Source organism: Nomascus leucogenys, chromosome 23, assembly GCF_006542625.1.
Source record: "Nomascus leucogenys isolate Asia chromosome 23, Asia_NLE_v1, whole genome shotgun sequence".
In the NCBI taxonomy this organism is placed as follows: domain Eukaryota; kingdom Metazoa; phylum Chordata; class Mammalia; order Primates; family Hylobatidae; genus Nomascus; species Nomascus leucogenys.
The window spans coordinates 24428243-24440656 of NC_044403.1; the positions used below are offsets into that span (position 1 = coordinate 24428243).

The window sequence follows — 12414 nt, forward strand, 5'->3', positions numbered from 1 at the left end:
CAAGTACTTGGGAGGCTGAGGCAGGAGAATTGCTTGAACCCAGGAGGTGGAGGTTGTAGTGAGCCAAGGTCACACCATTGCACTCCAGCCTGGGCCACAGAGCGAGACTCTGTCTCTAAATAAACAAATAAATAAAATAAAATGACAAGGAGCATAACCATCTCTCAAGAACCTGATTGATGTGTAGATACTGAAGCTGAGAACTGGTTACCTCTGCTTATTCCTAGGCTGATTTAGGCTAGCTCCCTGAGGCTAGCCCAGCCCTTCCAGTCCCACACACACAGCAGTCTCCAACCCAGAGGGCCTTGCCTTGCCACACCCAGGCTGAGAGGACTTCCGCCTTTGGAGAGAATCTCTCATCCTTTTCCCTATTCTCTCAGTCTGTGCCACTCCATTTCCTCCTCCCAACTCACCTTGTCATTCACTGGAATGAAGTTGCTATCCATGGTGACAATGCGGAAATACACTGGAAGGGAACAGGCATCATTAGCAAAGGGGCTGTTTCCTGGCTCAGGATTTTTTTTTTTTGAAACAGGGTCTCACTCTGTCACCCAGGTTGGAGTGCAGTGGTACAACCATGGCTCACTGCAGCCTCAAACTCCTGGGCTCAAGTGATTCTCCCACCCCAGCCTCTGCAGCAGCTGGGAACACAGGCAGGCACCACCACACTCGGCTAATTTTTGTAGAGACAGGGTTTCACCATGTTGGCCAGGCTGGTCTACGAACTCCTGACCTCAGGTGATCCACCTGCCTTGGCCTCCCAAAGTGCTGGGATTATAGGCATGAGCCACCGCGTCCTGCCTCCTGCTCAGAATCTTTCCTCCATCCCCCCTCCTTCCTCACACATGCTCTGAGTCAGCAAAACCCCAACAGGTTTTACTTTTTTACAAAACCTACTCTGAGAGTGAGGTAAAGCCCAGACACAGGCCTGGAGCTCAGGAGGCAGAGCAAGAGGCAGAATAGAAGCCACTGTTGACCACTCTCCTCATCTGCCACAGGAACACCAAACTGAACAACTGTCCACACAATACAGCACCGTCATAAGAACTAAAAATCAGATGAGTGATCACAGTGCCCAGTTTTAACTTCATATCACTGAAAGAGGCACTGAAGAGGGTAGAAAACACACACTTGAATTGCTGACTCACCCCCCTCCCCGCCATCCCCCAGCAGTGACTGTGTGGGACAGAGACAGAATCGATGAACTTGAGGGAAGGAGAGCACAGTGACTGTGGGACTTGGCATTGGAACTCAGTGCTGCCCAATCACAGGGGAAAGTACACAGGGCAGAACTCAGCCAGCACCGATGGAGGGAGCATTTAGACCAGCCTTAGCCAGGGGCGAATTGCCCATCCCAGCAGTTGGAAGCTGAGTTCCGATTAGCCCCTGGGGCTCTGAATAGTCAGCAGTGATAGCTGGGCAGTACTTGTGGGCCTTGGGTGAGACTCAGTGACATGCTGGCTTCCAGTGATTCAGCACGTTCCCAGCTGTGGTGACTATGGGGAGAGACTCCTTCTACTTGAGAAAAGGAGAGGGAAGAGTGAAGGGGACTTTGTCTTGCAGCTTAGGTACCAGCTCAGCCACAGTGGGGTAGAGCACCAAGCAGGCCCTTGGGGTCCCCAGGTATGGGCCGTGGCTCTTGGATGGCATTTCTGGACCTGCTGTTTGTCAGAGGAGAGCTCACTGCCCTGAAAAGAGAGTCCCAGGCCAGGCACCATTCACCACTAGCTGATGAAAGGAGCCCTTGGGCCTCGAGAGAACACTGGAAGTATCCAGGCAGTACTCGCCGTGGGCCTGGAGTAGTGGTGGCCACAGGGAGAGATTCCTCTGTGGAAAGGGGAAGGAAGAGTGGGAAGGACTTCGGCTTGTGGCTTGGGTGCCAACTCAGCTGCAGTAGAACAGAACACCGGCTAGATTCCTAAGGTTTCTGACTCCAGGCCCTGGCTCGCAGATTACATCTCTGGAGCTTCCAGGGTCACGGGGAACTCACCACCCTGAAGGGGAGGACACGAGCCTGGCTGGCTTTGTCACCTGCTGACTGTAGAGCCCTAGGGCCTTGAGCAAACATAGGCAGTAGCCAGGTACTGGCTACCACAGGCCTTGGGTGAGACACAGTACAGTGCTGGCTTCAGATCTGACCCAGTGCAGTCCCAATGCTGGTGGCCACAGGGGGGCTTGTGTCACCCCTCTCTCCAGGCAGCTCAGCACCAAGAGAGAAACTCTGTTTTAGAGAAAGTAAGGGAAGAGAACAAGAGTCTCCACCTGGTAATCTGGAATTCTTCCAGATCTTATCCAAGACCATCAAGGAGGTACCTCTATGAGCCTTCAAGAGCCACAGAGATACTGAGCATGGTGTCCTCCCTAATGCAGATGCACTGCAGAGTCCAAAAACTTAGATTACAACACCCAAGTCCCTTCAAATACCTGGAAAGTCTGCCCAAGGAGGACAGGTACAAACAAGTCCAGAATGCAAAGACTACATTAAATACCTAACTCTTCAATGCCCAGACACCAACGAACATCCACATCAAGACCATCTTGGAAAAAATTACCTCACCAGATGAACTAAATAAGGCATCAGCAACCAATCTCGGAGAAACAAAGATAGTGATCTTTCAGATTGAGAATTCAAAATAGCTGTTTTGAGGAAACTCAACAACACAGAGAAGGAATTCAGAATCCTATCAGATAAATTTAACAAAGAGAAAAAAAAAAGGTATTGACTTTAAAGAGGAGGTAGAGAGAGAAAATGAGATGGAAAGTTTATTCAAAGTGAAAATAACAGAGAACTTTCAAACCTAGAGAAAGATATCAATATTATTATTTGAGACAGTCTCACTCTGTTGCCCAGGCCGGAGTGCAGTAGTGTGATCTTGGCTCACTGCAACCTCTGCCTCCCTGGTTCAAGCAATTCTCCTGCCTCAGCCTCCCCAGTAGCTGGGATTACAGGCACGGGCCACCATGCTTGGCTAATTTGGTATTTTTAGTAGAGACACGGTTTTGCCATGTTGGCCAGGCTGGTCTTGAACTACTCACCTCAGGTGATTTGCCCACCTCAGCCTCCCAAAGTGCTGGGATTACAAGCATGAGCCACCGAGCCCAGCTGAGAAAGATATCAATATTAAGTACAAGATGATAGAACACCAAGCAGATTTAACCCAAATGAGTCTACCTCAAGACATTTAATAATCAAACTCCCAAACATCAAGGAATTAAAAAAAAAAAAGAATCCTAAAAGTGCAAGAGGACAGACGTGGTGGCTTACGCGTGTAATCCCAGCACTTTGGGAGGCCGAGTAGGGGGGATAACTTGAGGTCAGGAGTTGGAGACCAGCCTGGCCAACATGGTGAAACCCCGTCTTTACTAAAAATACAAAAATTAGCCAGGCACGGTGGCGCTCACCTGTAATCCCAGCTATTTGGGAGGCTGAGGCAGGAGAATCGCTTGAACCCAGGAGGCAGAGGCTGCAATGAGCAACCATTTATTGCATTCCAGCCTGGGCGACAGAATGAAACTCCATCTCAAAAAACAAAACAAACAAACAAAAACAAAAATTAGCCGGGCATGGTGGTGCACGCCTGTACTCCCAGCTACTTGGGATGCTGAAGCACAAGAATCACTTGAACCCAGGAGGCAGAGGCTGCAGTAAGCAGTGATCCCGCCACTGCACTCCAGAGCCTGGGCAACAGAGGGCGACTCTGTCTCAAAAACAAAAAAAATTCAGTAACATTTCTATATGCCAACAGGGAACAATCTGAAAAAGAAATTAAGAAAGATAATTCCATTTACAATAGCTATAAATAATATAAAATACCTAGGAATAAACTTTACCAAAGTGAAAGATCTCAACAATAAAAACTATAAAATACTGATGAAAGAAATTGAAGAGGACACACAAAAACATGAAAAGAGATTTCATGTTTCTGGATTGGAAGAATTGATATTGTTAAAATTCCATACTACTTCAGGCAATCTACAGATTCAATGCAATCCCTATCAGAATACTAATGACATTCTTCACAGAAATTCTACATCCTAAATCTTAGGACTTTTGTAAAAAAAAAAATCATAAAATTTTTATGGAACCACAAAAGACCTACAATAGCCAAATCTATTCTGAACAAAAAGAACAAAGCTGGAAGAATCACATTACATGACTTCAAATTATACTGCAAAGCTATGGTAACCAAAACAGCGTGGTACTGTCATAAAAACAAATACATAGACCAATGGAACAGAATAGAGAACCCAGAAACAAATCCACACGTCTACAGGGAACTCATTTTTGACAAAGGTGACAAAAGTATACACTGGAGAAAGCACAGGCTCTTCAATAAATGGTGCTGGGAAAATTGGATATCCATATGCAGAAGAATGAAACTAAACCCTCATCTCTCTCCATATAGAAAAATCAAGTCCAAATGGATGAAATATTTAAATCTAATACCTCAATCTATGAAACTATTATATATAAGAGAACCTTGGGGAAAGTCTCCAGAACATTGGTCTGGGCAAAGATTTCTTTTTTTTTTTTTTTTTTTTTTTTTTTTTTTGAGATGGAGTCTCACTCTGTCGCCCAGGCTGGAGTGCAGTGGTGCAATCTCGGCTCACTGCAAGCTCCGCCTCCCGGGTTCACGCCATTCTCCTGCCTCAGCCTCTCCGAGTAGCTGGGACTACAGGTGCCCACCACCACGCCCGGCTAATTTTTTTGTATTTTTTAGTAGAGACGGGGTTTCACCGTGGTCTCGATCTCCTGACCTCGTGATCCGCCCGCCTCGGCCTCCCAAAGTGCTGGGATTACAAGCATGAGCCACCGCGCCCGGCCGAGATTTCTTGAGTAATACCCAAGGAGCACAGGAAACCAAAGCAAAAATGGACAAACAGGATTACATCAAGTTAAAAACCTTCTGCACAGCAAAGGAAACAATCAACAAAGAGACAACCGACAGAATGAAAGAAAATATTTGCAAACTACCCATCTGACAAGGGATTAATAACCAGAATATATAAGGAGCTCAGACAACTCTATGGGAAAACATCTAGTAATCAGATTAAAGAATGGGCAAAAAGATCTGAATAGACATTTCTCAAAAGAAGACATACAAATGGCAAACAGGTATATAAAAAAGGTGCTCAAATCATTGACTGTCAGAGAAATGTAAATCAAAACCACAGTGAGATATTATCTCACCCCAGTTAAAATGGCTTTTTTCCAAAAGACGAACACTAATAAATGCTGGTGAGGATGTGGAGAAAAGAGAACCCTCATACACTGTTGGTGGGAGTGTAAATTAGTACAACCACTATGGAGAACAGTTTGGAGGTTTCTGAAAAAAACTAAAAATAGAGCTTCCATATAATCCCACAAGCCCACTGCTAAGTATATATCCAAAAGAAAGGGAATCAGTATATCAAAGAGCTATCTGCACTCCTGTGTTTATTCCATCAGTATTCACAATAGCCAAGATATGGAAGCAACCTAAGTGTCTATGAACAGATGATAAAAAATGGATTAAAAAATGTGGTACACATACATAATGGAGTACTATTCACCCACAAACAAGAATGAGACCCCATCCTTTGCAATAGCATGAATGGAACAGGAGGTCATTATGTTAAGTAAAATAAACCAGACACAGAAAGAGAAACTTTGCATGTTCTCACTTATTTGTGGGAGCTAAAAATTAAAACAATTGAACTCATGGAGATAGGGAATAGAATAATAATTTTTAAGTGTGTGGAAAAAATAAGGCAAAATGAAAAAAAATTTTTTTAAGGAGAGAGAGAACAGAATGATGGTTACCAAATGCTGGGAAGGGTAGTGGTGGGCAGGGTGAGGGGTGGGGTGGGAATGGTTAATGGGTACAAAAATATAGTTAGATAGAATGAATAGGATCTAGGGATCTTGCAGTTTTTAGCACAATAGAGTGACTACGGTCGACAATAATTTATTGCACATTTAAAAATTACTAAGTATAATTGGATTGTTTGTAATACAAGGAAATGATAAATGCTTGAGGTGATGGATACACATGTACCCTGATGTAATGATTACACATTGCATGTACGTATCAAAATATCTCATCTACCCCATAAATATATATACATCAGCTATGTACCCACAAAAATTTTAAATTAAAAAAAAAAACCCAAACATAGTTTCTCTTCAGGGCGCCTGACTTTGAAATCTCAGAATGAAGTGCCCCTGTAAGGACGAATGAACAAATACAAAAAAAAAAAGAAAAAAGCCAGTAGCTCAAGCCAAATGCCCTCAGTGCTTTCTTAGCCATTTACAAGCAGCTTGTTGTAAGGCCCAGCAACCCAACTATACTTGCCAAATTCTAGTCCAGAAGAAATGTGTACTTTTGTTTTAGATACACACACACAGTAGCAACCCCCACCTACTTCTCTTGCTTGTGTAGCACAGCATGTATTCAACACTCGTAATACTGAATCCCCCCAGATTTTCCTCTCTTCTGCACTCCTTGTTTCCAAAGCCTAAACCACAAAACCCCCCTTTACCCCTGTGCACAGCGGTTTCCCCAGGTTTTAGTCGAACCCCAAATATGTGACTCTTACCTTGCTGCCCTGGAGTGTAGATAGGTTTGTCAGTCTGTACAAAGGTGCCACTCCCCTGCCTCTGAATTAGAACCTCCTTCTTCTCCTCAAAGCTGATGTTATTTCCAACTCCCGACACCCATATTGTGGCCACTTCTTCTGTGCCACCAGCAGGAGGTGGTACCTGACCAAGAAAGGGGACTTCTGGGGAGGAGTAAGGGATTGGGGGAACAGAATCAACTGGTCTCAACCCAACAGTGAGTTAAAGGAAAGACCTGAGTTAGATGGGGGTAGCAAGGATAGAGACATAAAACAAATTACCAGGAGGAAGAATTAAGGTCAGGAACTAAAGGGAGAAATCCTAGGTCAAGGAAATTGTGGGTGAGTTATAGCCGGGGATTGAGGTTAAGTTAAGAAAAAATAGGTTTAGAGGCCGTGGCAAAAGATAACAGAAATTACACTTTTTTTTTTTTTTTTTTTTTTTTTTTTTTTTTTTTTAGATGGAGTCTTGCTCTGTAGCCCAGGCTGGAGTACAGTGGCACAATCTCGGCTCACTGCAAGCTCTGCCTCCCAGGTTCAGGCCATTCTCCTGCCTCAGCCTCCCTAGTAGCTGGGACTACAGGCACCCGCCACCACGCCCGGCTCATTTTTTGTACTTTTAGTAGAAACGGGGTTTCACCGTGTTAGCCAGGATGGTCTCGATCTCCTGACCTCATGATCTGCCCGCCTCGGCCTCCCAAAGTGCTAGGATTACAGGCATGAGCCACCACGCCCGGCCAGAAATTCTGCTTAAAGTAGATTATAGTGAGCCTAGGGAGGAGAATAGGCAAGTAAGGGATTTGAATTAGGGCTGAGTCTGTGCTTACAAGAAAGGAGATACAATGTAAGTGCCTCTTCTTCAGTCCAGAGTGTTCTAGCAACTTCTGGGTCTTGTCCTTGGTCTCCAGAGTAACCGTGAATTTAACATCACAGTACCCAGGGCTCAGGTCCAAACAAACCTTCTGAACGGAGGGGAAATTTAGCCGGGCTGGTAATGTCACCAGGTAGTTTCTATGAAAGAAACAGAAGGATTTCAGGGCAGTAATGATTCATTCACTCGAGGCAAAATTCAGCACTCTCCTAAGGGCTCAGCATGTAGTGGTGAATTAGACAGGCCAAGCCCCTGCCTTCCTTATGCACCTCATTTGCTACAAGAAGCAGAGAAGCAACAACTCAGTGCACAGTCTTAAACTTCCAGCATCAGGAGGCCCTCACCGAGAACACATGCCTAGAGCACCAAGGAGGAAATTAGGCCTATTTCAGAAAACAGGGTACATTTTAATATTTATCTTTTTTAAAGCTTCCTCTGCATGCCTCAGCCTTCCTCTCTGGGTAAAGGATCCGTGGAACCAAAGAAGAGAAAAAAGGAGGAGAAAATTAAGATAAACCAAAGTTGATCTCCCCATCTCCACATAAATGTTTGAGAAAGTTAGGCAAAGCAGCTGCTGCCATAATAAACCAATTCTGACACCAAGCACTCACGGAAGTTCTTCTGCGATGGCTGGCGATAGGGCCAACATTCCTAGAAGGAGCTGAGCCCACATCTTTGTGGGTGAGACAGATTTTCCAGGGTCAGGGGTGGCAGAGATCCGCTCTGCGCAGCTTTATATACTGACTCCAGGTAGGGTGTGCAGCGATGACTGATGCTATCGTCAATCACCTCCTGGCACCTGGAATATAGGAGGACTGTGTTCCTCCTTCTCTAACCACCGGGTTAGGTGGTAGACCAGGGGAAGGCCACTATTCACTTCTTTAAAGTTGTTTCTGCCTGGAACATCCATACTGGTTCAGCCAGTTTTGGGGGAAAACCAGAGCTGAGTATTCATAATGGTAAAGCTCTCAGAACATATTTTGAACTCCTCCCTTTTTTTCTGGTTTCATTCCAATTCCTGTTCTCATTTAATGTCCTTATTTTATTATTCAATTAAGGTGTAGTTGGGAACACAGGTATGAGAACAGTATCAATAGAAAAGCAGTAAACTTGGCCAGTCACAGTGGCTCACGCCTGTAATCCCAGCACTTTGGGAGGCTGAGGTTGGCAGATCACGAGGTCAGGAGTTCAAGACCAGTCTGGCCAACATAGTGAAACCCTGTCTCTACTAAAAATACAAAAAAAAAAAAAAAATTAGCTGGGCATAGTGGTGGGTGCCTGTAGTCCCAGCTACTTGGGAGGCTGAGGCAGGAGAATCGCTTGAACCCAGGAGGTGGAGGTTGCAGTGAGCCAAGAACATGCCACTGTACTCCAGCCTGGGTGACACAGCGAGACTCTGTCTCAAAAAATAAATAAATAAAATAATACTATTCAGTATTGTTGTGACTGTATGGAAATAGGGACACATAAGTTCTAGAGAAAATAGAATGTGGATAACTTTCTCATGGCAATTTCGTAATACACACCAAAGCCTTTAAGATTTGCATATTCTTTGACTCAGCAACTCCTACTCTGGAAATGTTTCTTAATGGGGAAAAAAAGGACAGCAGGCATGTATGCCACAAGTGTAACACTGAGTTTTTTCACACTCTTCTTTCTTTTTTTTCTTTATTTTTTATTTATTTATTTATTTATTTTTTCTGAGGTAGAATCTCACTTTGTCACCCAGGCTGGAGTGCAGTGGCACAATCTCAGCCCACTGCAGCCTTGACCTCCTGGGCTCAAGCGATCCTCCCACCTCCGCCTCCTAAGTAGCTGGGACCACAGGTGGGCACCAACACTCCGGGCCAATTTTTTTGTATTTTTAATAGAGACGGGGTTTCATCATGTTGCCTAGGCTAGTCTCGAACTCCTGAGCTCCAGTGACCACCTCAGCCTCCCAAAGTGCTGGGATTATGTGCCACCATGCCCAGCCTACAGTGTTCTTTACGATGGTAATACTTAGAAGTCACCTAAAATATAAATTAGTCTAAGTGCAGTGGCTCACGCCTATAATCCCAGCTTTTGGGAGTCGGAAGCTGGAGGACTGCTTGAGCCCAAGAGTCCAAGACCAGCCTGGGCAACATAGTGAGACCCCGTTTTGCAACCACCCAATGGATTCACCTTGCTCGCTGCCTAGACAGAGCCGATTTATCAAGACGGGAATTGCAATGGCAAAAGAGTAATTCATGCAGAGCCGGCTGTGCGGGAGACCGGAGTTTTATTATTACGTAAATCCTTGAGCATTCGTGGATCAGAGTTTTTAAAGATAATTTGGCGGGTAGGGGCTTGGGAAGTGGGGAGTGCTGATTGCTCAGGTTGGAGATGGAATCATAGAGGGTCGAAGTTAGATTTTCTTAACGTCTTCTGTTCCTGGGTGAGATGGCAGAACTGGTTGGGCCAGATTACTGGTCTGTGTGGTGTCAGCTGATCCCATCGAGTGCAGGGTCTGCAAAATAACTCAATTACTGATCTTAGGTTTTACAACAGTGATGTTCTCCCCAGGAGCAATTTGGGGAGGTTCAGACTCTTGGAGCCAGAGGCTGCATGACCCCTAAACTGTGATTTCTAATCTTGTAGCTAATTTATTAGTCCTGCAAAGGCAGACTGGACCCCGGGCAAGAAGGGGGTCTTTTTGGGAAAGGGCTGTTATCAATTTTGTTTCAGAGTCAAAACATGAACTGAATTCCTTCCCAAAGTTACTTCGGCCTATGCCCAGGAATCAACAAGGACAGCTTAAGTGTTAGAAGCAAGATAGAGTCGGTTAGGTCTGACTTCTTTCACTGTCATCATTTCCTTTATAATTTTGCAAAGGCAGTTTCAGTCTGTATAAAACATTTCTTTAGAATTAGCTGGGTGTGGTGGCGCATGCCTGTAGTCCCGGCTACTCTGGAGGCCGAGATGGTAGGATTTGCTTGAGCCCAGGGGTTCAAGGCTGCAATGAGCCATGATAGCACCACTGCACTCCAGCCTGGGCAACGGTGAGAACTTGTCTCATAAAATAAAATAAAATAAAGTAAAATAAAATAAAATAATAAAATAAATTAGCGAGGACGCTCCCTGGGACCAATGATCATCCTATATCAAACCAGCTTAAACAAAAAAGTGTTTTTGGTAACTCGAATGGATCCAACAGGAAGAATGAGCTTATGGAACCAGAGCAACCTGAAACACTTTACAGCCTAGGAGTGGAGACTTGGTGCAGCCAGGGCCGACTCCTCCCAGTCTTTCTCTCTTGTATACTTGTCTCTGATTGGCTCATTTTCTCCTACTGCACACAAGCTTTTCTTCAAGTCATAGGGAGGACGGCAGCTGGGAGCCCTCAAGCCATATTCCTTCAGCTCCATGACCCCAAATGACAAAATTTTTCTCCTATGTTACAGAAATTCCTGAAGAAGGACTGTGTTCCTCCCTCTCTCACTGGCTCACCTCTGAATCAGTCACTGTAGTCAGGAGGGTATTTTAGGCAGGGCCCGGGTCATTCTCCCACCTAGAGGCCAGGGTGATGGGGTACTGTGATTGGCCGCCCCTTGAGAACCATAGGGAGTTGGGGAGGGGAAATTGTTCAAAGAAATCACTGCAGTAGGAAATGTGTTGGTGTAAAGAGCTGCAAACATAAAACATTAAGTCTATTACAATGCCCCATAACGAGTTTAGTCGAATAAACTGTCATGTTAATATAAAGCAATACTCTGCAGCCATTAAAAATAATGTTTTCATGATAAGGGGAATTATTTGCAATACTAATTGAAAGGGGTCAGGGCTGGTGCAGTGGCTCACACCTGTAATCCCAGCACTTTGGGAGGCTGATCCGTGGGAGCTCGAGACCAGCCTAGTCAACATGGCAAAACCCTGTCTCTACCAAAAATACAAAAATTAGCCAGGCGGGGTGGTTGGCACCTATAATCTCAGCTACTCGGGAGGCTGAGGCAGGAAAATCACTTGAACTGGGGAGGTGGAGGCTGCAGTGAGCTGAGAGCACACCATTGCACTCCAGCCTGGGCAACAAGAGCGAAATTCCGTCTCAAAAAAAAAAGAAAAGAAAGGGGTTGGGGAAAGTGATACAAAACGACATGTGGCAAGTTCCATTTTAACTTGGAATATAAAAAGCTAGAAAGAGTGTGGCATGGTGGCTCAAGCCTGTGACCTCAATGCTTTGGGAAGGCAAGGTAGGAGGATTGTTTGAGGCCAGGAGTTCGAGATCAGCCTTGGCAGTAGAGTAAGACCCCATCTCTACAAAAAAAAAAAAAATTTTTAAATTAGCTGGGTGTGGTGTCACATGCCCAGCTACTTGGGAGGCTGAGGCAGGAAGATCACCAGAGCCCAGGACTTCAAGTCTGCAGTGAGCCATGATTGTACCACTGCACTCCAGCCTGGGCAACAGAGCAAGACCCTGTCTCTAAGAATAAAAAATAAAAATAAGCTGGAAAGTGCACTGCTCCCTCTCTGACAATATGAAAAAGCCAGACAAACTGCAAAATCACTTTTCTTAAACCAAAAGTTGAACCTAAATGCTGAGCTGGGTCGGGGGCGGTGGCTCACGCCTGTAATCCCAGCACTTTGGGAGGCTGAGGCAGGCAGATCACAAGGTCAGGAGTTCGAGACCAGACTGGCCAATACGGTGAAACCCGGTCTTTACTAAAAATACAAAAAAATTAGCCGGGCGTGGTGGTGCATGCCTGTAATCCCAGCTACTCGGGAGGCTGACGCAGGAGAATTGCTTGAACCCAGGAGGTGGAGGTTGCAGTGAGCTGAGATCACGCCACTGCACTCCAGCCTGGGTGACAGAGCAAGACTCCATCACAAAACAAAACAGCCGAGCTGTGGTTGCAGGTAAGCTAAGGAGCCTGAAATTCAAGGAGATACAATTCCTCATGCGCAGAGACCGATGGGTGGAGTCTCATCAG

General features: G+C 45.3%; 1 protein-coding gene across 1 annotated transcript in view; it reads right to left on the reverse strand.

The window, feature by feature from the left end:
• Nucleotides 1-8167, reverse strand: part of A2ML1 (alpha-2-macroglobulin like 1) — a 61668-nt gene extending 53501 nt beyond the window's left edge. The window contains exons 1-4 of the mRNA XM_030804435.1: nt 8080-8167; nt 7425-7608; nt 6580-6742; nt 414-466 (exon numbers count right to left, since the gene is read on the reverse strand). Of these exons, the coding sequence (XP_030660295.1) occupies nt 414-466; nt 6580-6742; nt 7425-7608; nt 8080-8141 (462 nt within the window). The 5' untranslated portion in view covers nt 8142-8167. The remainder of the gene's footprint in view (nt 1-413; nt 467-6579; nt 6743-7424; nt 7609-8079) is intronic.
• Between the last annotated feature and the right edge of the window lie 4247 nt (nt 8168-12414).